At 34.9% G+C, this 26113-nt stretch overlaps 1 protein-coding gene and 1 long non-coding RNA gene across 8 annotated transcripts in view; both read left to right on the plus strand.

The window, feature by feature from the left end:
- The window catches only part of LOC126830245 (uncharacterized), a 152303-nt gene extending 133006 nt beyond the window's left edge, over positions 1-19297 (plus strand). For 4 of the 7 annotated variants that reach the window (XM_050560637.1, XM_050560615.1, XM_050560603.1 and 1 more), the window contains 2 exons: positions 16375-16446; positions 17182-19297. In XM_050560637.1, coding sequence (XP_050416594.1) covers positions 17273-18862 — 1590 coding nt within the window. In that variant the 5' untranslated portion in view covers positions 16375-16446; positions 17182-17272 and the 3' untranslated portion in view covers positions 18863-19297. Of the gene's footprint in view, positions 1-15447; positions 16447-17181 lie in introns of those variants that run through there. The other 3 variants (XM_056099284.1, XM_050560630.1, XM_050560650.2) reach the window with 2 other exon arrangements.
- LOC126830796 (uncharacterized) lies at positions 2208-4382 on the plus strand. The gene is made up of 3 exons (XR_007683983.2): positions 2208-2307; positions 2774-2865; positions 3395-4382. It is a non-coding gene; the product is annotated as an uncharacterized LOC126830796 (long non-coding RNA).
- Positions 19298-26113: the final 6816 nt, after the last annotated feature.

A 26113-nucleotide genomic window follows, 5' to 3' on the forward strand; every position in this document is an offset into this window, starting at 1 on the left:
TTTTGATGGATTAATTAGTTTGAATATGCCTTTAGTCCAAATATATCACCAAATCACCTAGTTTGTACACGGGAATGTATCTTTAATTAACATTAGTTGTTCAGCGGTACGATGTTGTTCAAATACTCATATTACAGAATCACATTAAACCAGAAACGGCTCGACTTCAGCCAGCCAGCAGGTAAGAATCTATTTTGAAATTATACCTAGGTAAGGCGGATTGATTTGGCGGGGGAAGACCCGATTGGCGGACATCCTGATTCTTGTTTCATGATTTTTTTATAAACATTTGGGCAAGAGTAGACATAAACCCGGGCACGGACTAGAAAATAACTTTTTACACTTTTGTGTTAGTTGAAATGCTACCTAATTTCTATTTAAAAAAAAAACAAAACAAAAAATAAAAAAACTCCCCCCCCCCTACACACGCCGTTCAATTTCTGTGCAATATTATTTCACTGATTTAATCACAGTTAATAAATGATAGAACTAGAATCGAGTCTGTGGAAGTTTCTCTATAGTTTCATTATTTTTTCCATTTCCACCTGCCAGTTTTAAGCAATTATTGAGAATTGACCGCAAGGACTCCATTATCGAAAAACTGGTAACGATTTCATTTTATTTTTATATTTTCTTTTTTTTTATTACCAATGTCCTACAATTATTAGTGTATGTGAAGATAAAGTATTTATATGGCACTTATATACAAGTATGCAACAGAGAGAGAGGGAAATGACATAAACAAGGCCTTACATGTACTTGTATTTGTCGAATCAAGTAGTCCAAGATGTGTATCTATTTCCTATGCATACCGGTAATCAACTACGACGGGTAGCCTACTTCCGTTTCCACCTTCTCCCCGCATAGTGCCCCATTCTAGATGTATTAAGAATAATTGGTATGTTGTGTAATATTAATTCTGCATGAAGAGTTGTTGTAGGATGGGTCCTTATCTCCTTACTGGCGCTAGGTCGTTTCGGGACTAAGGTATGGTTAAATTTAAAGGAGCTAAATCGCTAATATATGGGACCTAGAAATTGACAAAAATGGGTCGCAACGCATATAATAATGTCATATGAATGTATATAAACTGATTTAAATTCAATCGTTTCTGTTTTTACTGTAATTTCTAATCAGTTATGTTCGGCGAAATACGCCAGAAGTTTCATGTGAATGGCAATTTTTAGCGTCTGGTTTTTCCAGTCTACACCGATGGTATTTATTGCGCATGCTCTCCAGATAAGAATATAGCGTCACCATTTGACGTGACTTGTGGAATATGTCTAGCCCTGTTCTTTGAGTTCCTTGTTCCAAATGGCACTGAAACGCATTATGGTACACGATTCGTGCACCAATGGTAAAATGTTTATTTTGTCTTGAATATTGGATATCAGAAGCCCATCTTTTCCCTGTAAGATCACATGACCAATGTTGATTTGAATTGAAAAATAATTCGTGTTTTCAATGTCGAAGATTTTTGATGATATTGAGTAGGGGTATTTAGCAAAAGGAGGGAACCAAATAAAGGACCCAGTGAAAACTCAAGAGGTTGGACAGGCGACACTTCTCCTTGAAATCGAAACCATGCCACTTGACACAATGACAGACCCTGTGATTTCATGTGCATGCATTAAACCACTAGACCATTCCCACACCCTACCCCATATCGAATAAAAGTATGGCTTATTTAAAATATGGCTTATTTGCATATAAAGAAAGTAGAAACTTCAATCTTCCTGAAATGAAATGAGGTTTAACGTCTTCCTGAAATGAAATGAGGTTTAACGTCCTGCTGTTGAGATCCGACTGGCCTAATGCAGTGTGCTAAGAGAAAAAATTTGCCTGAGCAGCGGCACTATGGCCAACTCTCATATCGAATTCCAACTGCCAAGGGAACTTTTATGTGTACGCCAATGTGTACATTGGACCTCGGGGGGGGGGGGGGAACCAGGCCTCCAGGCTACCATGCCATTGCCTAACTCATTCAGCTACAATGGCCATCTGTTAATTACCGCGACAGTGAAATCATGTGACAAACAAGGATTATTAAAATAGATTTTTACGGCTTAAGTAGTTCCTTGAGATTAAAACTTTTGATACATATAGATACATAAGTTTTAATTTAATATCACACAGTTTGTATATGGTATCTTTAAAGGTTAATTCCATGTCCTGTATTATTTTTTCAGTTTCAATATTGGATGCATACGCAAATCACCCAGAAAAAGATCATACAATAAAAGAAATGAAATAAAAAAGAAATGGAAGAAGAAATGGCTGAAAAAATGATAGGGCAGCTTGATCTAGGTGGGTAACTATTCAATTAGGTATGGGCCTGAGGGGCCCAGGTCCCTGTGGTTTAGGGGGCCCCGCGGTTCATGGCAAAAAGAGAAAAAATTCAAATTCCAGAGGAAAGTTTCACGGAAATTGATCTAAAGGCGCGAGGGCGGAGACTGAGCTATCCCTCAACCTTCTCTGTGAAGTTCCATTCGGAACTGAATAGACTTCGTATATGATCATGTATTATGTAATTATTCTTGTATTACAGACCGTTTAATTGTGTGTTTCGCATGCGTGTCATTCAAAAGGATATTAAATAATCTTTTCGTCACGTTAGGGTCTCCGCAATTCTAGTCAGGCCCAGGGCCCCCCTCCGATTAAGCTGGGCTTTGCATGAAATAAAACAAATGTAATTAAATTAACATTTTTAAACTAAATCAAAACTGTCTAGTAAATTTAAGCCAAATAATACATAGCATATATCTTTTTTCAGTTATCCACCTCGGAAGATCAAGACTGTTGGAAATGGCTAATGATATTGTGGAAGCGTTTTCTCACAGAGCTTGCTAATCAGACAAAGACTATGTAAGTACCATGCATAATTGTTTTTGAATCAGGAACTGGTTCTATACACTTGGTAATCTAGTTCTTCTTTTTGGAGCAATGTCTAGGGCTCTGCCATTTTAAATACGATCAACATGAAACTCAGGAGACTTGTTTGGTTGATTTTGATATATTACGTCAAAACTAAAAGATGGATGCAATGGTACACCCTTTCATAACAAATATTATAAAGCGTTCAAATGCATGAGTTTGTAAAATGAAAATAATTTCATATTATAATACTGTTTGCAATACAGTATTCACAATTGCCTTAGTGGAGCTAATTGATAAATCAAATGATTATTTTTTCATTGTTATTATCATTGGCTTCTGACCCATTGAGACATAATAATCCGCCTGGGTCTGTAATTGGAAAAGGCACAATAAGTATTATGCAAAGTTGAAACAATAGAGAATCAACATGTGACAAAATGAGTTGTTTATTTAAATATTCTGAACCATAGAAAGTATATTTATTGCCCACTACAATGTATAATATTATTTTTTTCAGACTAGAGAGCATTTGATGTATGATAACAACAAGGGAACTCAACTATATACCTTTTGAATATTAAGCCATTAAATTATTTTATAATTTTGAAAAAGAGTGTAATGATTGTAAATGCTAATAAGTTATCTGTTGCATTTGGCTTGTTATTTAAATATTTTATTTTTGTTTTTAATGTTAAATATCCTTCCCAAACACAATTATATATTAATTCTCTCCAGAAATTTATGTAAAATATAGACTGTAAAGTGACCTATAAATCACTTAGAATTTGATCGGAAATCATAAAGTATTAAATAGGCATTATCTCGAAACCAAATGCAGATCGAATATACAAAGAATTATAAAAAAAAAACCTTTAGGTACATTAAGGTGACTTTCCTTATGAAATGAAATGCGATTTAACATCCTACTTTTCTATGTTATGAGGGTATTTCTGCCCTGGTAGTTAAGGTGACTTTCCCTTGCTTATAAAATAAAGGGGCGGGGCGAATGGTTAGGACGTGCGGGCTGTATCATAAGGGTTGTCATTGGGTAAACTGGCGTGATTTCGATTCCCCGGTTGTACGTGACAAGGAGTAGGGTGCCTGTCCAACCTCGTGGGTTTTCTTTGGGTCGTCCGGTTTCCTCTCACTGGTAAAGACCTTTATGCACAATCGAATTATCGGAATAAAATTGAACAATATATTAGTCCCGAAATAACCTGGTTTTGTGTCGAGTGGATACTCACTGAACCACCATGGCTTCCCTTGCTTATGACTGGTATATAAATAGTTTGTACATTTGTACAAGTCTCTTATATTTCATTTGTATGTAGTTTTTCAGTTTTTGTGCATAATTAATGTCTTTAGTGCTTGTTTTGACTATTTAGGGGGCATGGGTTAGGGATATTGTGTACATATCTATTAAATTCTCATTTCTTTTTAAGGGGTGACTTTTAGAAAAGAAATAAAAAAATAAAATAATTAAGTTTGTTTTTATTTTTGGTGGGGTGGGGGGATATGTTGTTATTATATTATATTATAATAACACAATTTTATTAGTATTGGAATTAACTTTGTTTATTAGTATTCCAAATGTCTCGTGCTTGTTTTGAGATTTTTTTTTCAATTTTAAAAGCTATGTTTATTTTATGATTTGTTTGTTTATATTTTTTTTATTTATTTATTTTTTTTATTTATTTATTTTTTTTTTTTTTTTTTTTTTTTTTTTTTTGGGGGGGGGGGGGGGTATTTTTTCATTATATATCACAATTTTATTAGTATTGGATTTACTTTGTTTTTATTACCCATCAAAATGTCTGTTTATGTCTGTGATGTGAAGATATATTTGGACTAAAAGCATAATCAAACTAAATTTTTCTTCAACTTCAAATCCCTCTTAAAACATTGTATTCGCGAGGAAATACTCCACGCAATTGAAATGTATTAAAAGAAGTCATGTTTGTCAGTTTGTGTCACGTGACTTAGCTGACGCGGCACCATCGCATGGAACATATGACGTCGCGTATGCGTAGGATGGGAGGGATAGCGTTTTACCTCAAAACGAATTGCAAAAGAAACTAATAAAGTTTGGTTCAATGATACATATATCAGAAAACATCATACTCAAATTCGGCCATGGCGAAATTAACATAATTCAATATGGCGGTCTTCAACAAGGTTCGGCGTGTTTTAGATGTGGGAGAATAACTCTTTTTTTAAAAACTTCAAACATGCGATAAGAGGCGAAATGAGCTGAAATAACGAATTGGATCAAAAGAAACCCCCTCAAAAAATGTATTTTCATGACAGCTCTTTCGTAAGATGACTTTTAGCTATAAGGTTTTCGACGTGCCTGAAGTTAAAGATATTTTTTTTCCTATTGGATATGTCATTTATATGGTTTTCGGTGTCGCTGCACTGAAAAAACACTTGTGTTGGATCTCAATACAAGTACTTGTGTTAAAACTAATCTACACAAGGTATGTGTTGTTTTGCATTGCATTAACACAAACTTGTGTCGATTTATAAAATCTTGTGTGTTTTTTCATATCATTAACACAAGTAATGTGTATCGTCCACGATTTGTTTTCTTTTTTTAAAAAAAAAATCCATACAAAGTCTGAATTCGGGAGTCGACAAGTTTAAGAAAAGTAATAAAGGACTTAATTCACATCCCGAAAATAACATGCTGTTCTTCACTGGATGGGTGTGAGTATCAATTAATCAGACTTGTGTTCTTTTCAATGTCTTAACACAAACTTGTTTAGATTTACAAAATCTTGTGTGTTTTTTTGTTTTTCATATAATTAATTACGTCAAATTTTAAGATAACATTTATTTTGTTACTTTATTATCTGTAATAATGTTATTTTTTTAAAACAATCAATATTGTTATTGAGAAAATCTGAATGGAATCTGGTAACTGGCTTAGCCTATGTAAAACATCTTTTTCTGAATTTGAATGTTCAGGAATTCATTCCAATTTTAACTTGATTTCTAGAATATTTGTATTTGTCTAAAACCTTATATTGATTATCACACACGTTAAGTAGATATCGCAATGTTGGGTGTCCGCAATGTTAATTAGATTATTCTGATTATATCCTTTGTTTATTTTCAAATCTAGTCCCAGACAATACACAGACACAGTTGGGTTATTACAATGTCTGCACTTATTAGAGGTTGATTATATTGGCCCAATAAACTTGATACATCAAAGACAATTCTCGGAATATGTGAAAACTAAAACAATAGTCTGATAATTTGGTTTTAGAAAATGTCGGAATGGGCGTGGAAAAAGCTGAGTTAATCTTTTTATTTAATTCTATTGGTTTATTAATCGAACTTGCAAATTTATTGCTTACCAGTAAAAGAACCAATCAAAATAAATTACTCTATAAAAAAAAAGTTAGAAATATTTATAACAGGATTTGGCGATTTCACCGTGGAATCGAGCTGATAAGTCAACCGTGTTCTTAAGCGTTGTGGTGTATCGATTAATGTCGAGCGGCATTGTTAGATCCAACCCCAATAGAGTTATTTTTTTCAATAAAGTATGCAGAGAAAACAAGAATATGAGGTTTGTTATATTTTTTAATCCAATGTTGCCTATTTGTAATGCAAATTTAGAACTCATATTTTTCGTTTCGGTTAAAACCCTAAACAACTATACACTAATTTAATTTTTCATTTGCCGAAGGACGTATGGTTTTGGCGGGCAAACTGGAGATCAAACAATAAATTTCCAGGTATTTGAGGTAGGCTAATTCAATATTCTATCATATCCTAATGTTCATAATTGATTTTCTATGTGATTAATTATTCAAATAATCATTATTGGGATGCACTATATCGACTCTAGCCAGTCCTGAATTGCCATGATTGTTTTGCCCCTGTTGTTCTCGGGACGCCATTTTGAAAAACTGACATGACCTACATACAACTGATTGTTATCCATTTTTCAGATTGCAGTAGATTTTAGCAATATAATGCAGCGATAGTGCAGTCTAATTGCTTTAAAAGGAAATCTGAATTTGGACAAAGACCAATAATAAAATCAAGGTGATTATTTTTCATGTATTTTCTTTATGAAGAGTACGTTAGCTATTTGTAAATGCACAGTCGTCTATTGTCAAAGTACGAGAAATAATAATTTAAACTTCAAATCAGTTATACTCATGATATCTTGTATTTATTCAAATCATACCACCAAGAATTGTATTTATCCAATTGAATAATAAAAACATGACTTTTATTATTTTATTTCTTCACGTCAAGAACATGGATAATTGGTAATGGCCTTGTATCACTTATCCAATAATAAAGTGAGAAATCGGGTTTAAAGTTCACTTGACACAAACTATGCCATACATGTATTAAATTGGTGGAATCAAGTAGGTCCATGCTAATTTTAATATATCCTACTCCTAGAACCAAGTCCGACGGTTCCGTTTCCGCCCTCTTTCCGAGGATTCTCATTCTATTAATATTATTACCATCTTTGTGTGTTGTGTTATATTAATGTTGCATAAACCTGGATTTGTTGTTGGTGTTTGTTGAATAGGTAATATATCTATTACTGGTGCTAGGTAATTTCTGAACTAACATTTAAGGTTCAATTTCATTTGAATGAAAACCCACGAGACAGGATAGGCGACCCTTTTCCAAGTCACATATTTGCATATAAAGAAAGTACAGACTTAAATATCCCTAGAAAAAAAATGGGCATGCACAGAGCAAAAATTTAAATTAAGGGTATCACAAATTGGCGGCCGAACTGTGACAGGGGTGCTACAGCCTACGAATTCCAACTACAAACCAAGGGGTCGATTACAATTTACATTTACGTGCAAGACAGTCACTGTGTACACGGGATCTCGCTTTTTTGTTCCCTCGAAACAACTAGGCAACTGCCTTGTCAGGCCCTCCACCCTGCGCCTCTAACAAGGGGAAACCATGCCAGAAAGTCTAGATGAGCTTTCTCGGTTGACACTGGCTAGCGAGCCATCGCCTTACTCACTCATTGGTGTTTTTAGAGGATTTGTTTGAAACAAACTTTTGATAGATATTTTAGTTTAAATTTCCTATCACACAGTTAGTATATTATTAGCAATTAATTACATGTCATGTATTTATTTTTTTCAGTTTCAATATTAGATGACATAGCAAATCACTCAGGAAAAGATCATACATGTGTATATTAAAATAAGTCAAAAAACATGATTTCTGCTCGGTGTTTTGGAGGGGTCAGTGTTCAATTCTAATAGAAAAGATTGTCATTATGGTATTTTAGAATCTCATCATTGGCATAATATATCCCGGTTGAGCTGATGTGACATAAAACTCAATTCCATTTCAGTTAAGTATAGTAAAACTCTGCATATACATGCACATGTATGTGCACGATGATGGTGGGTTTGCTCCCGATCTTGGCAGAGAAACTTCACTGGAATTTTCCGACATGGTATCTCCCTGTCAGTGGTGCAGGACGACATATGTCCAGTTGTTTGAATTCAACAAAAAACTAAGGCTGTTGGAATTCGATATAAGAGTAGGCCTTAACGCCACGGTACCGGGCAAAATATCCCTTAAAGCACATTGTATGACATATACCCATCTTCATTAGACAATTCGGAGCAGAGATGCAGGACGTTAAACCCCCATATTATTTTATTTTTTCATCTCATCTTTGACAAAGCAAAACAACACATCACACATAGGCCTACAATATAATTAAATTAACTGTCTAGTCAATTTAAGTCAACTAATACATGGTATGTTTTGTTTTTTCAGTTAACCACATTGGAAAGATCCAGACTGTTGGAAATAAATATTCTCGTGTAAACTTTTTCTCGCAGACCCTGATAATCAGGCAAAATGTAAGTACCATACGGGAACTGGCTCTATACACTTGGTAATCTAGTTGTCGGGTTGTCCCCGGCCTTTCGAAGAAAGCTGGGGACTATTAAAATGGGTTCGCCTGTCTGTCTAATTGAGCTAGAATGTTCAAACTTGGTGTAGGTGTGTTTTAGGTCAATACCTTGATGGAGTTCAAAGATGAGCATTTTCTGCTGAGGGCAAGCAGAAATAAGCAATTTGATTGGTTGATGCTTTGGGACACGATAATATTAGTTCTAATTAAGTGAGAGTGATGAAACTTGGTGTATAGTTTCATTACATCAATACCTTGACTAAGTTCGATAATGAACACTTTCTGCTTAGGTTAAGCAGAGTGATAAGCAATTTGATTGGCCGAGATTTTGGAACACAATAACTCTCCTTCTAATTGAGCTAAAATGTTCAAACTTGGTGTAGGTGTTTATTAGGTCAATGCCTTGACGGAGGTCGAAGATGGGCATTTTCTGCTTATGGTAAGCAGAGATACGTAATTTGATTGGTTGATGCTTTGGGACATGATAACTTTAGTTCTAATTTAAGTGAGAGTGATGAAACTCAGAATCTAGATTCATTATACTATTACCTTGACTAAATTTGATGGTGAGAATTTTCTGCTTAAGCTAAGTAGGGATAAGCAATTTGATTGGTCAAGACTGTGGAACATAACAACTCTGCTTTTAATTGAGGTAGAATGTTTAAACTTGATGTAGATGTTCATAAGGTGAATGTCTTGTCCGAGTTCAATGATTAACATTTCGAGCTAAAGCTGAGCAGGGTTAATCAATTTCATTGGTCGATGCTTTGGGACAAGATAATCGTCATTCTACCTGAACATTAAGTGATGAAACTTAATGTTTAGTTTGATTGCTCGATACTTTTGAAAAAAAATAAATGTGCGATTAATAAATGTGTCATCTATTTATTTTGGGATTTCGGCGGGAAACATAGATTCCCTTTTGGCTTGTTTTTCTTCTTATGGCAATGCCAAGTATTCTGCTATTTCAAGTGTAGGGAATCCAGATTTGGAGACACAATACATGTTTGATCTGGGTGAATAGCTGCCCTATTATTTGACTTTAATCCCAAATTTCAAGACATTTGTTCTGACTTATTACCCATTTGAGCATAATAATCTACCTGGGTCTGTAACTGGACAAAACATGATATGTTTTATGCAAAGCTGTAACAAAATAAAGAATCAGTCTCGATGTGGCAAAATAAATTGTTTATTTATACATTGTGACATTTGGAATGTTGACAAAAAAAGTTAATTCCAATACTAATAAAATTGTGTTATATATTGACAACCCCTGCATAAGTTATAAAATGATGGAATTCATTCCTTTTTTTTCAGAATCTTGGAAGAGTATGTATGATAACGAGAGAACCCTACTACACCTTTTGAATATTACACCATCAATTTAATTCTGGAAAAGAATGCATTTGACCCATTTTTTTTTCATTTTTGTTTTGTGTTTAATGTTAAATATATCCGAACACAATTATATTTTAATTCTCTCCAGAAATTTGTGTATAATATAGAAGGGTAGAATTTGGTCGGAAATCATAAAGTATCTAATAGGCATTTCTGAAAACAAAATGTAGATCAAATATTACAGAATTACAAAAACCCTTTACATTGCTTATAAGACCAAATAGGTTTTAATATCCTAGTTTTCTGTGTTATTAATTGTGCCCTACAACCTACTCTTATATCAAATATCAAATATTTCAACTTTCAAGGGTTCTTTTAACGGAACCCATGGGGGAGTCGAATGGTTAACACGCGCACATTGGATCAGAAGGTCTGTCATTGAGTCAAATAATTCAATTGTCACAGGTGCTTTAAAGTGAACGCAGTGGGGGTGGTTTTGATTCGGGCTTGTACCCAATTGACCCAGCTTGTGTCGAGTGGACACTAAACCTCATTTCTCGCTCTCTCTTTAAAATGCATGGCAATGTGTATATGAGACCGAAATTTATTGTCCTATCCGAACGACTATATATTGTCCCTATGTCATGTCCTACACTACTTACATGGGGGAACTATACTGGGAAATCCAGTTGAAATTTCTCGGCCAAAGCCTTATACTCACTGTGCCCCCCCCCCCCCGCTTATGGCTAGTGAGTGTATATAAATATTATTTAATATTTGCCATTTTCTCTGATATTTTTATATTTTAATCCTGCAATCTTGATGCTTTGCTCCTTTTATGTACAAAATATTCATTTTGTTGGTCTTTTTTTAATGAGGAAAGGGTTCTACAGCATTTTATTACTCCTGCAAAATACTGCATTTTTCTTTTGTATGCTAGTTATTTCTAGATGCCTCACAAATCACTTGTAACATGACTTTGTAGTACATTTCAATTTTTGAAAGTAATTCAATTTAGTGCATAATTTATCTTATTAGTGCTTGGTTTGGATGTTATTAAATTTAGATATAGTGTTACTGTGGGGTAGGGATACCGTGTACATGTCTTTATATTCTCAGTACTTGTTTTAGGGTAAAAAAAAAATTTAAATACCTATTTTATATTTTGTGAGGGGGGGGGGGTCATTATATAACACATGTTATTAATATTATTTCTGTTTTTCTGTTAACATTCCAAATGTCTATTTAGTGTTGGTGTTAATTTACTTTTTCATTTATCAAACTTTACAGGTTAAACAGAGCAAAAGGAGGGGTGCTGAATGGGAAAGGTTGCTATACTGGATAAAAATTGGGGGAAAATACAACACAAGTTTTTGTTGATGGTTATACACAAGTTTGTTTGAGACCACACAAGTTTCAACACAAGTTTCAGAAATTTCAAACAAGTTTCAGAAATTTCAACACAAGTATTGTGTAGATTTTCACACAAGTTTGTGTTGTTTGACAAATTTTAACACAAGCTTTGTGTTGTTTCAACATTTAACACAAGTTTTGTGTTGTTTCAACACAAGTTTGTGTTGTTAGATAGAGACACCTTACTTGTGTTGAAAACAACACAAGTTTGTGTTGTTTCAACACAAGTTTCTTTTCAGTGTGGGTTCAATTCTGATTTCAAAAATAAAATTCACGAATCCATGATGACAGAAATGAAATCCCAAACGTCGGAATTTTAATTAATCGTCATTCAATTTTTTACTTCCGTTAGATATGACATGTACAATATGTCCTATAGACTATAGGCTAAGGGTTTTAAGGGTGCAGAGTTCAATTTCTATCCACAAAACTAATTATGAATAGCCTAGATGAGGTAAATTTAAAACTATGAAAATAGAATCAAATATGGCGATTTTTGTTCATTTGGATATCCCTTGAAAAATAAAGATGTCAGAGTTACTGAGTTCAATACGGGGTTCAAAAATTAATTTCCGATAAGATTGTCAGACATAGAATTTGTGCATAGGCTGAAAACATCACGGCATATCATAGAAAGTATCATTTTCAGTCAGTTTTTCAAAAGAAATTTTGCGCCTTTCAAAAGAGAATTCAATCGGACCCCATGGAATTTGGGCCCCCGGTCCGTCCGTGGTATCATCTAGAACGATAGTGACCACAGGCAGACAAATAACAGGCAGAAATGATGAACCTTTGGTTAATGTCGGTCCTAATGATACCGCTGGAGGTGAGAGTCCGGTGGTGTTCTCTTCGAATAGGCGCAAAATTTCTTTAGAAAAATTGACTGTAAATTGTGCATTATATAGGAATATCTTGGTTTTTCTAGCTTCTGCACACCTAACTTTCGGCAACCTTAGCAATTCTTAAAAAAACGACATAAATTCATGATTAAAAGGGGACACCAAATTACGCAAGAACATTAACTAGTTTTGGGAGCCCGGAAGAGGGAGGGGAAAGATCGGAAGTTAAAACGTATTGCGAATTTCTGCAGTACTTGCTTACTTTAATCATTAGTAGAAATACGCTATATAAAATAATAATTCGTATATTGTTTTACAGCTACAATAACGAAAGAAAGGTATGTTTCCATTTTATTCAAAAAGCAATTTATTGTCATTTCAGGCAGAACGATATGGTGTTAAATGATGTATGCCTTAAATTATCATATCAATTAACAATTGGTATATTGATCGAGTATTTAACAGCGACAAGAACGTTTCCGACAATACTATATACCGAAAAACACCGGAAAACAACAGGAAAACACCGGAAAACAACAGGAAAACACCGGAAAACAACCGGAAAACACCGGAAAACACCATTTTATACAGAATACCGGAAAACACCGGAAAAACACTAAATACCGGAAAACACACTAAATACCGGAAAATACCCTCAATATGTAACCCGGAGACTGGCACCCTAAATAGGTAACCGGGAGCATGGTCCTCTGTGTGCCTGGGTTAGGTTTAAGAATTTGGAGGGAGAGGTTAAGTCTCCACATAAGCACTGACCTAGGATGATGAAAAATTAGTTCGTGATATTTCCTAGTTTTATTAAAATACATACAATACATTAGATTTATATACAAAGGCGATTTCACTGTTTATTGGTGTTGGTGGCGCTGATGGTCTTCCTTGGGTGGTGCTTCTGGTATTCTGGTATTATTGTTTCTGAAGAAAAAAGAAAATACATTTGAGGCTCTCGGGGTAGGGTTAGGGTTAGGGTTAGTTTCCGGTTTATAGTATAGCCCTTCTCCGGGTTACCTATTTAGGGTGGTTTCCGGTATTTAGTGTGTTTTCCTGTATTTAGTGTTTTTCCGGTGTTTTCCGGTTTTCAGTATAACATGGTGTTTTCCAATAGTTTTCCGGTTGTTTTCCGGTGTTTTTCGGTGTTTTCTGGTATATAGTATAGCCCAAACGTTTCCGTTTAATAGAAAATTCCAATAAACAATTTATTGTTAGTTTGAGGGGAAAGTGCTACAAGTGGTAGATAATATATAAATGTTGCTTAAATGCATATTTTCATAAACTTATTATGCAGATAGATCTTTATATGGAAGGTCCACTTGAATATAACATAATATTTTGTGCGAAATAGGCGTCCTGAATACAATACAAAATAGGCGACTTATGAAATTTTGCAGTCTAGTAGTTTATTCATCCGATGCAAAGTGAACGTACCTTTTTCTGCGTGCCCAGTTTGCGATATTTTAGTATGTTTACGGTAAAAGCGTGTCATAAAATGCTTCTATTATAAAGGTAACAATTATTATCGTGATACATATAAATATATATATATACTGAGTGCCATGGAAAACGCATCACTTAGTTTTTTCGTATAACAAAATGATCCTGTAAACATATCTTATTTATTTTGCTTCTTATTGTGAACAATATTCAAATGGGAACACATCAATAACAACACATTTGTACACTTATGGATGTTTAATCTGTAATCAACGGTACAAAGTCAGAGGGGTCAAAACCAAAATACGACACAGATGTCAGTAGCGCGTGTGTCCTCCACGGGCTCTTACGCACGCTGTACAGCGACGTCGCATGGAATTAACCAATGTTTGAAAGAAGGCCTGGGGCAAATTGTTTCATTCTTGGACAAGAGCAGCTTCTAAAGCAGCAATGGTGTGCATCTGTGGTCTCCGATACAGACGGCGTCCAATCTCATCCCAGACATGTTCTATCGGTATCATGTCCGGATAAAGATGAAAGCGACTCTCATCACTGAAGAGCACACTTTGCCAGTCTACTCTTCTCCATGTCTAGTGTCCTTGAACCCATATCAAACGCCGCTGACGGTGATGATCCCCGAGGATAGCTCCAACATAAGGTCGTCATGCACGGAGTCCTACTTCTCTTAGACGACGTCTTACGGTGTTGGCACTTACTGGTCCTTGTCTTCCGACGACTGCTGCACATGTACGAGTCGCTGGGCGGAATCTGTCACGCAGATGAGTGACCCGGATGTAGCGGTCTTGAGCCTGGGTTGTAACGCGTTGTGGACCAGGACGTTGACGGTCACGTGTTGATCCAGTAACTCGAACACGTTCCACCAACCTTACTATAGTGGACTGATGACAATTGAAGTGTCTGGCAATAGCACGTATAGACATGCCAGCCCTGGACATTCCCAAGGCTTCATTCCGTTGATTTTCAGTAAGTCTCGGCATCTCTAGCTCGATTCCTTCACACGTTCAACAACAAATTACGACAGATTGACGTTTCACAGTTCATGTACTGCACATTAAGTTGAAAACATGCTTTTAAGGGGCTCACACACAATGCTGCACGTGAATATTGGGTTTTTCATGTGCATCTCGTGCAATTATTTTTTTTGTGCACACGGGCCGATATTTTTTGCGTTTGGGAGCATTGTGTGAAACAATAGTTCATAGTATTGCATAATATTATACATACAAAACCACTTAGTAATAAAATATTTGGGAAAAAAGTGATGCGTTTTCCATGGCGCTCAGTATATATTGACGCTAGGTATATGTTTGCTAATTTCATTTTGAATTCGTGTGAGAGATTCCGCTCGGTGTATTTCTTCACAGTCAGAAGATACTACATCTTGTGGTAACTATGTATTGTGACATCACATCTTGCGGTAACTATGCTTGAAATCATTAATTAGTATGCACAGATAGTTCTTTATATAAAAGACAAAACTTCTTTTTTAAGTGTTATTAAAGTATTCTTATTGTTGTAGCACTGTAAATGTGCTAATTTTCTTATATTTTTTTTACTTTTTCCACGTTTTCGCTTAAAAATGTGGTATGTGTTTTCTTGGAAATTAATAAAACAAATTACTAAAAATATATTCTTCAAATAAATTCAAATAAACAGCTTCATTCTGGCCTTTATTTCATAGACTTTGACGGAAAACTAGAGCGGGTAGGATAAAATTGATATATTGTCGGCGGCCATATTTGATGACGTCATTGTGGAATAACCTACCACTTGGTGAGTGTCCACCCAAGTTCAAAATACTTACTTCGGCACCCACTATACATTTCTTCAAAAAAATTCGCCCTACTCAAACTTTCCTACAGAACCACAGTCAGATGCTCAATTATAGCTACCATTTAGTTATCGATTGTTAGTTACGTACTCAGCGTTCCGTCACCTATCGAAAACCTAGTGAACGCGATCGAGGCTAAAGTTTTAACTATTTTTTCTTTCAAATTTGGTGTGAGGTATTGGAGTCAAGATTGGACGAACTCTAACAATATTCAACATTCCTAAATACCCCTTTCCAAGTACCTTTCGGATAAGCTACTGTCTATGACAATCTTTTAAATCTTAAAAAGATTCAAAGAAAAATCATTGCATAGGCGTACGAGCTGGGGGGGGGGGGGGGGATTTGGGCACACAATATTGTACTTTGTAAAAGTTGTATAAAAAAATATTGCGTTCTTGAATGTGTCCAATTTAACAGTGAATTTATTATTATTATGTAACATACTAAGAACCTAACTACATTTTTTGGGCACCAACCACCAACGCCCCCGCCCCCAGTCAAAAATTTTCCCGTACGCCTATGAGAAAAATATAAAAGTAGGTGCTTTGCGTGGCTATATTTTTAAAATGGATATTTCATGCTTATGAAATGAAATGGGGTTCAACGTCCTACTTTTCTGCTCCGATTCTAGTGAAGACAGTTCCTGCTTATGTGCTATTGACATTATTTTACAGGAAATGGGTGATAAGTACAAAAATAGTGGAAGGATTTCCTGATGATTGGAGTAGTAGGACATTCTCTAGTAGGTTAGTTTCTACTAAACATTAAATTGCATAAAATCCGATGTGGCCCTTTATTCAGCTTTCAGACGTGTGTGTGTGTGTGTGTGTATTTTTGATACATACGCTTTCAACAGTTCAAAGATGCAGCATGATAAAAGAACTGTATAATTATTTTAACATAACCGCAATTAAAGAGAAATTGGTCAAATGTATTAATACGGTTACAGGTGTATATAAAGGTGATGGCCTGAAAATCATAACAACCAAGTGATTACAAAATTCAACATTTGATTTTTTCATCGAGCTTGTTGTCCACTGAAGAGCTATACTCCTCCCATTCCAACTGCCGTAACACACACTCACAAATGCATATTAAGCGATTGTGAAAATGAATTAATGTTAAATGTGAACATTTGGCCCGGACAGCGACATTTGTACCTTCACTGAATTCCAACTGTCAAGGGTTCTTTTACGCAAGCCAGCGTGTATACGGGACCTCGGGGTTTCGCTCCTTCCCCACGACTAGCCCCTTTTATTTGTCAGGCCCTCTGTCCTGCATCACTGAAAAGCTTGTCGGGGATACTGCATTGGTTACTTTTCTCTTTTTGTCAATCTGCCATAACATTTGCACCGTCGTCTTTCAATTTTATTTGAGTGTAAACCAAAATGAAATTTTGACCGAAGCAGAAGCTTGGTTACTACTCTCTTTTTGCCAATCTGCCATAACCTTTTGACCGTCATCTTTCATTTTTATTTCAGTGTAAACGAAAATGGAATTTTGACCGAAACAGAAGCTTGTCTCTTGGCAATAAGATATGGTGCAAAATTCATTCTACATCTCAATGATGAGATGTTCAATATAGAAAACCTTCAAGACTTTACATATTCTGATTGGTCAACAGGATTACAATATGCACCAAGTCACCATGGAAACACTTCCAATGGCTACTTCTTTTGTATTGGTAAAAAACATAAAGTAGTAATACAGAAGTGTATAAGGACATCGGCCGAATTTAACCGATTACCTAACTTCTTTCTTTCCAATGGCAGTCTTTTCATGGATGATTACCAGAATGCTCTGTTTTCATACGATGTCTTTTGGCTTTTAGGAGTTTTCTCCATTTGCGGTGTTACAGACGACACATCACCCATGATAAGAAATCTCATAATTCAAAGAATTGTTTCAGAAATTAACGGCGATTTACTTATTATACCTGGATGTGAACTAAACAGTTATACCAGTGAAGGTTTACTCAAAGCCGTACCAAACGAAATGTATAACGCATTTAAAGATTGGAAGTGCCAGGAGACTTTTAATATTCAAACTTGTTTTATCGACCTTGTGAAACATTTACAAACTTTAGAATTACTAGAAAAAGATTCTCTGTCTAAGGTTAATTATTGGCTGACTCAATTATCTTTTGTTAATTACGTCATGCCCAGACGACAGGAGGGCGTGACTTCGTGTTCAAGTCAGTTTCCAGTGCTTTACAACTTCCGGGCTTCGCCTGATATCAAACCGGAAACAATAAAGTCGAGTCATTATCATAATGTGTGTCCACACATACATTCACCATGGAAACAGCCTATAATAGATGACATTGCGTTAATTGTTACGTACAATGAACCGAAATTTTATCACAATATAAATTTTACACAACTTATTCATCGGCCATATTTTAAACATCTAATAATTTGTGGTCCTAATATAACAACATTCTACCGTACTATAAATTTTATGGATATTCCAAGTGTGACTTTCCTAAAAGGATACAAAGATGTTGCTAATTCATGGACACTAATGTATAAATGCACCATGTTAGCCATTGAGATTCATCTTGGAGTCAAAGGTTACTTACAAATAGGAGACGACGTTTTATTAAATTCCTGGAATGTATTAAATTTACCACGAGACAGGTTTTGGATAATTAACAATTACGAAACAGTAAACCGCTTGTCTAATAAAGCTAAATGGGCTTGGTGGAAATCATATCGTTACAGAACTAACACCCTTTTAAACAAGATAAAAACATCAGCTGGAAATGAAAATCTTCACAATGAAAAGACCTTTTGGAAAAACTTTATCGACGCAACAGGTAGTGAAGACAAGGCATTGGTAAAATCAACAGATTTTTATTATATTCCCAGTAAATATAGCTCACAATTTCTCTACTACGCGGACCTCTTTTATGAAGCCAATATAATGAATGAACTAGCAGTAGGCACAATTATTCTCGGACTCGTTTCCAAATCGGATGTAAAATGGATAAATGGAAGTACTCTGTGGGGTGGGAACAGAAACCATTCCTACAAGTTTTTCAATCCACAACATACCTTTATTCACCCAGTGAAGCACTCAAAACTACTCTATTATAAGGAATACACGTCATTTTTGTGTGACATTTACTTACAGTATATGACAAATGTAACATCAATGTAAATTAGCACCCATATATTGGCTACTCGTACGCTTATAATAGTCTTGATTTTGTTATTGTTTTGTTGAAGAAGAAATTCCGGGTTACCAGTTGATACACGTGGGTTTTGTACACAAATTAAACAACATCATGTAAAGAAACAACATGAAAAAAACTTGTCAGAAATTCTTAGTTCAAATTATTGAGCCGTTCGGAAATGATCACTCGGTTAACTGACTCTTGTACGAAATTCGATTGTTCTATTGTGTGACTGGCTTGATAATTGTAGCAATAACTTTCTTATCACTCTAATTTAGTAAAAGATGTAGACATATACATTTAGACACCTGGGGACAATTGTAGGAAGCCCAATTCAGCTAAACATTGGCTCTATAAATGTTAAACTTATTTCTGTGAATCTAATGTTAACGATTCTGGATTAAAGTATATAGTTTTTAGATCGTTGGTTGTTTAGAAATAAAAAAACATATCTTCAATGCCTAGCAACGAGACAAGAATGGAATAATACTCGTATTTTCCATTTGCTTTATAGGGTTCTTAAAACATTCCTTGAGCTGCCCAACTAATGCGTTTCTGAACTAGGTTTCTAGCTTTCTGTATTCAGAGCATGTACTAGCGAGAATTGGCAGTATATGAAATTGGTTTGGGGCGGGGTGAATAATATTTGAGTAATTATGAAAATTTGAAATAATGACAAAATCATGTTTGGATTAGCTTATTACAGTTCACCGTTAGTTCGTTATATCAGTCTTGGTGCGCGAATTGTGATATCTTTTTCAAGAGGGCGATTACTAAATCAACTAACAAACTTCAACCTAATGTGTCCCTTACTGCCCAATCACCGAATATTTGTCCCCCACCTTTCGAGGGAAGGGGACTATTAAAATGGGTTCGTCTGCCTGTCTGTCTATCTGTCCGCCTGCCTGTCCGTCACACGTTTTGGGACACAATAACACTCTTTATAATTGAACTAGAATGTTCAAACTTGTTGTAGGTATTTATTAAGTCAATGCCTTGATGGAGTTCGAAGAGATAAGCAATTTGATTGGTTGATGCTTTGGGACACGATAACTTTAGTTCTAATTAAGTGCCTTAAGTGCCTTATTTCAAGGCTGTTTAATCAGTAAATAGCAATATCGATATCATGGTTATATGGATTTTTTTCAATATTGTTCAAACTGTAGATTTGTTATCCATAATAATATGGATGTTTTCTGAAGTCATTTCTCTTTTTTTTTAAAAGTTAGGTATGAATAGTGATGGATATTATAAGTAAAAGTTACCTATAATATCACATATTTCAAAGTTTGTGAAACAATATAGAAAGTTCACAGTAGATACATTATCTATAACATGGATATTGAATATTTCAATGTTGAAAACACAGTGCATACATTATCTACCGTAATATGGTATTAAATATTTCATTGTTAAATACACAGTGAATACATTATCTATAACATATGGATATCAAATATTTCCATGTTGAATAGACAGTGAATACATTGGTTGTGACCGCGTATATCAAAGTAAGTCGGAATACGTAAAATCTAATTTTGGACTAGAGACAACATAAGTGAAAATATTGATTTTGATCGAAATTGAGATTTTCACAAAAATGAATCTATAAATATACTATCTATCGACACAAAACATCAAAATAGCAATAACAGATTTTAGAACACCTTTATATGAACGTTTTGTAAGAGTACCGTATTCTTAAATCTGTCCTATTTCTTAAAATTCTCGGCGAAATTAGTTATTTTTCTTCGCTCGCTGCGGGACGACTGGTCATTCGTCTTGCACAATAATTGGCATTGTTGTCAAGCGGAGAATCTCTTGTTTACAAATATGATCAAATTAATGTCGATGAATTGATTTTGAACGGGTACAATCGAGTTTTAAAAAATGCAAACCACCACCGCTTGTTGCGATGCTGTCTACACAAATCGTTTGCTGATTGGCCCAGACACCGGGTGAAAAGCATTATGGTTACGTGGTTGACTCGAGCGGGCGATAAATATTTGATTTTGGCGATAATGTTTTTAGGTACCTACATGCGATTCACTCTGGTAAGTGGCAGAAAAAAATTAATTCTGATCGTATATAGATTGCCGTTGAGTGTTAATCCAAACCTCGTGGCTGATTATGTAAATTAATCGACATGCGGGTGGGTGTCATTGAGTAATACTAACCAACTATCACGGGTCAATGATAAAGCCGTCGACAACTCCTTATTTACTCCGAATAATTATTCCAAGCGGTGATTATTTGATATCTCATATCATCTTTAAAAAAATAATTTATAGGCCTTAAATGAAAATAAACAAAATGGCAAATAATTTTCTTTAAGAACAGAATTTTATTGATAGATGAATTCCCTTTACTGTCGCTTCTTCATACGGCATGCAAAGTAAGGAATGCATCTTGGATATTATTGTTTGAAAGTCTCTAATCACCATGGGTTGAAAAACTGAGAACTACCAACGAGCCGAATTGCGACGATTCTCGAGTCTGCCATTGTTTAATTACATCAGAGCCAGAATGCACGAAAGTGAACGTAAGTATTTCGTGACTATGAAATTGACATTTCTATAGAGACTCATATTTTGATACCGTTACGGTACCTGAAAATAATAATAGACCTATCATACACGCAAAATCTTATTTTAATTCACGTGTTAAATTAACACGCGTACAGATGTGGCGGCTTCTTTGATGAGATTAACTGTTAATCTCATCAAAATTATAATATACAAAACAGACTACTAATGTATAGATTATTCTTCAGTATAACACTATCATGTGAATATGCCGTATGTGTTATGGATGTTTCGACACGAAAGGGTTCATTTACTACGATTTTCGCCGTCAGCACCCTTGAAATCCAAAATAAAAAAATATTAAACGACAAAATAACAAATAAATGGCGGAAATCGTTGGATCAAATTTTAACTACGATTTTCGTCTTCAGCACCCCTGAAAACCCATGGAAAGATATATTCAACTACAAAACAGCAAACAAATGGCCTGGTTGCTATGGGATTTTGTTTTGGAACATACCAAATCTTTGACTTGCTTTTTCTCAAAACTTACTTTTGTGAGTTGGGAAGCTTCTAATGGACACAGCTCAGTCAATATTTGCCCAATTCAAACAAACTATACATCAAATTGAAGGTAATGGGTTGGAGAATGTGAAAATAATAATAACTCAATTTTCAAAATGTCCTCACTGCGACTCAGTATGCTATGTGGGTCAAAGATGTTTAAGGAGTAGCTACATCATCTATAGTAATATGACAATCAAATATGTCAAAGATGGTTAAGGAGTAGCTACATCATCTATAGTAATATGGATATCAATATTTGAAGTATATTATCTATAGTAATATGGCTATCAAATATGTCAAAGATGGTTAAGGAGCAGATACATTAACTATAGTGATATGGATATCAGATATTTCAATGCTTTAAACAGTAAATACAGTATCTACAGTAATATGGTATCAAATATTTTAATGTGCAATATGTTGCAGCTATATGCGGCGCCTCAATAAAAGTTTAGACTCGCTGCTTTAAGTGTTCAGGATAGGGCGAGGAGAAATGATAACGCAAGATGGTTTTAAAAGTTTATATAAATATCACCAATATCACATAGTTACAACAAAATAATATAATGATCATTCCGCGAACGCGGTTACAGGTTAAAGATGAAGCATCAGAGCATCACACGAAGAACGTCAAAAGCCTCATGAATAAGAATAACAACATGCCCTGAAAGAAGAAAAATACATTCCATACGAAGATGATACAAGTCAATGTTATACAATCTTAATCATATCACAGTAAACCCATTGATTGACTTCCATCTTTGGATAAAGTCAATAAATTATCTCATAAAATCATAATATAGAATCATTCATTCCACACACTTTATTTCACATATCAAGCATCTATGTATCTTAAAGTTATGTAAATGTGTCTCACCAATTTTTGGAAATGAGCCGTATCAATCTCAGGAACGAACCAGTCATCCAAGCAAAAAAAGAAGAGTAAGGGAAAATACTGATTCATATTATTTAATAAAACGCACCACCCAAATAACCAATCAGAATACAACAAATCATATCACCTAATAAACAACCTCCAAGTGAAATGTACAACAAAACCATCTAGAACAAAAGTAACTCCTCTATATTTTAAACTTAGGACGCAAAGAACAAATTTCAAAGATAAGAATCAAATCCTAGTTCCCACAAAACCAAGACCAAAACTTCAAAAGTATAACTACAATAGAAACGTATATACACCACAACCCATAACATCTTTTTTTTTACTTTTTTAACTATGAAAAATAAAACTCGAAATCCCATTAATTAAATAACAAGACCAAACAACCAAACGGCCAAACTGAAAAGTAGCAAATTATACCCCGCTACATACTTCCCCCACCGTTAAATGACGTCCACGTCATAACTTACCAGAGATGTTCAATTACTTATTACCAATAATTACACCGAGTAAAGCATTACTCACTTCTTGAGACATGGACGTAAATGTACCTGCCAAATGTAAAGACTGAATATACTTAGCTCTTTCCATCCATTCCGGTGATGTATTTATTTCAGACATGACAAATTCTCCATCTCTCATCCATTGTGGTCTTTGTCTATTACGTCCAGATCTTCTTGGTGGCGCGTCAATATGTATAGATTCTCCAGATGAATCATCTGAATTAATTACATCTGGTATAACGTCAGTTGGTACTGGTAAATCAGAAATGTCGGAAATCTCTTCTACTTCAGTTCGAATATTCTTCTCTCCCTCACCTTCAATATCCTCCTGGATATTGCCTACAGCAAACATTTCATCTACAACTGCTTCGGCTTCAATGGAAGTGTGACGTGTAAGTACTTCAAAATCTTCACAAGATTCAAAAGGCTGTGAATCAGCTATTTCCTCCGAGACATATACGATTACCTTTTTCAATTTCCTGTGTTTAGGTTGAGGTTTATAGGAAATTAAACTGGGCACATCTGTATCCTGAATAATGCTATTGATAAATGATTCCTATGAAGTGTACGAGTTCTTCCCAACCCAGATTCTGATCTAACTCGATACACGGGAATATCTAAATTAGGTTGGTCTACAACAATATAGGCATCGGTTTCCCATCGATCGGCTATCTTATGATTACCATCAAACGCAAGATTCTTAACTAAAACACGATCACCTTTTTCAATTCTTATACCTCGAACTTTCTTATCATAAAGTTGTTTTTGTCGCTGTTTACTCCTTGTAGAGGATATAGAGGCCAATTCATATGCTCGTTGAAGACGTTCCTTTAATTTCTTGGTGTAAAGGTGTAATGACATTAAAGAAGAATCAGATCTGTATTTATTCCAAATGCTAGATCGATCGGTAATCTAGGATGACGTCCCAAAACATAAGAAAAATGGTGAATATTTCGTTGTTTCATGACGAGTACAATTAAACGCATGGACTAATGGTGAAACGTGAGATTTCCAATCCGAATTTTGATCTTGTTCCAGTGTTCCCAACATATTTAATAAAGTTCTATTGAATCGTTCGCATTGGCTGTTTCCCATTGCGTGATAAGGAGTAGTTCGCGATTCAGCAATACCTGTAAGCTTACAAAGCTCTTTTATAACACTATTTTCAAATTTTACTCCTTGATCTGAGTGAATTCGTGTAGGTAATCCATAATGAACAACGAAATTATTAAAGAAAGCTTCTGCCGTAGTCTTAGCTGTCATATTCCTTGATGAAATCGCTTGTGCGTATTTCGTGAAGAAATCGGTTATTACTAAGATGTACTGATAGTTACCTTTTGATGGTTCTAGAGTAAGAAAATCAATTGCGACTATTTCAAGTGGGAATGTAGTTTCAATATTAACCAACGATGCTCTAATCCACTTGTCGACATCAGAATTAATACATGGCCAATAAAAGCGTTCTTTGAGTAGTAACAAAGTTCGGTCTCTTCCCATGTGTCCCATATCATCATGTAGAGTCACAAACGCCGATTTTCTGTAATGTAACGGAAGAATTAATTGATTAACTGTATGACCATCAACATTTATTTCTCGATATAAAACACCTTCTTTCAATTTCATTTTCTCCAAATTTTTATTGAAATTAATGAAATCTTTACTGATCTGTTCTGGATTCGGTTTGATCCCGATCTAATAGATCTAATTAAAGACAACATAGTAGGATCGTTCGACTGTTCCTTTCTCTAGTCTCTTGGAGTCATACCATTCAAACCTTCTCCGATATCTAGAACTGTGTCAGGTGACATAGTTAGACATTCAGCATAATTATCTATTATAGAACTACAAATTACCTTAATATTTTCGGTGCTAATATGTTCATTTGTATTATTTGGAGAATCTTGTAATCTTGATAAAATATCAGCATCTGTGATATATTTTCCTGGTCTATATTTAATTTCAAAATTATAAGCCGAAAGTGTTGCTAAACAGCTATGGCCGGTTTAGCTGAAGTTAAAACATAAGTTAAAGGGTTATTATCGGTGAATACTGTAAAATTCAAGTTTGTGGGCTGAATAGTTCTGTTCTGATTTATTTAAACTTCTACTAGCATAAGAAATTACTTTTAGCATACCATTTTGCTTCTGATACAATACCGGACCTAATCCTTTCTGACAAGCATCTATATGCAATTCAAAAGGGCAACGTGTAGTCACTACTTCCTAATATTGGTGACGAACATAACCTTTCCTTTAATTCATTGAAAGCCAATTCTTGATCAGAATCCCATTTCCAAATAGGAAAATTAGATTTAGCTTTCTTGTTCCGAGATGGCATCAACTGTGATAGTGGTTTAGCTATTTTAGAAAAGTTTTGGACAAAACGTCGGTAATATCCTGCAAAGTCAAGAAACTTACGAACTTCTACAGAGTTTGATGGACGAAGCCAATTCTTGATAACGTCAATTTTGTCGGTATCGGGTTCTATCCCTTTATCTGAAATAATATTACTAACATAATTCACACGTCTCATGAAAAAACTACACTTATCTGCACCTAATTTAAGTTTACACTGACGTAGTCGATTCGGGCCATACTATATACCGGAAAACAACCGGAAAACACCGGAAAACAACCGGAAAACCCGGAAAACAACCGGAAAACACCGGAAAACAACCGGAAAACACCATTTTATACTGAATACCGGAAAACACCGGAAAAACACTAAATACCGGAAAAC

The sequence above is a fragment of the Patella vulgata genome, chromosome 1 (genome assembly GCF_932274485.2).
Source record: "Patella vulgata chromosome 1, xgPatVulg1.2, whole genome shotgun sequence".
Lineage (NCBI taxonomy): Eukaryota > Metazoa > Mollusca > Gastropoda > Patellidae > Patella > Patella vulgata.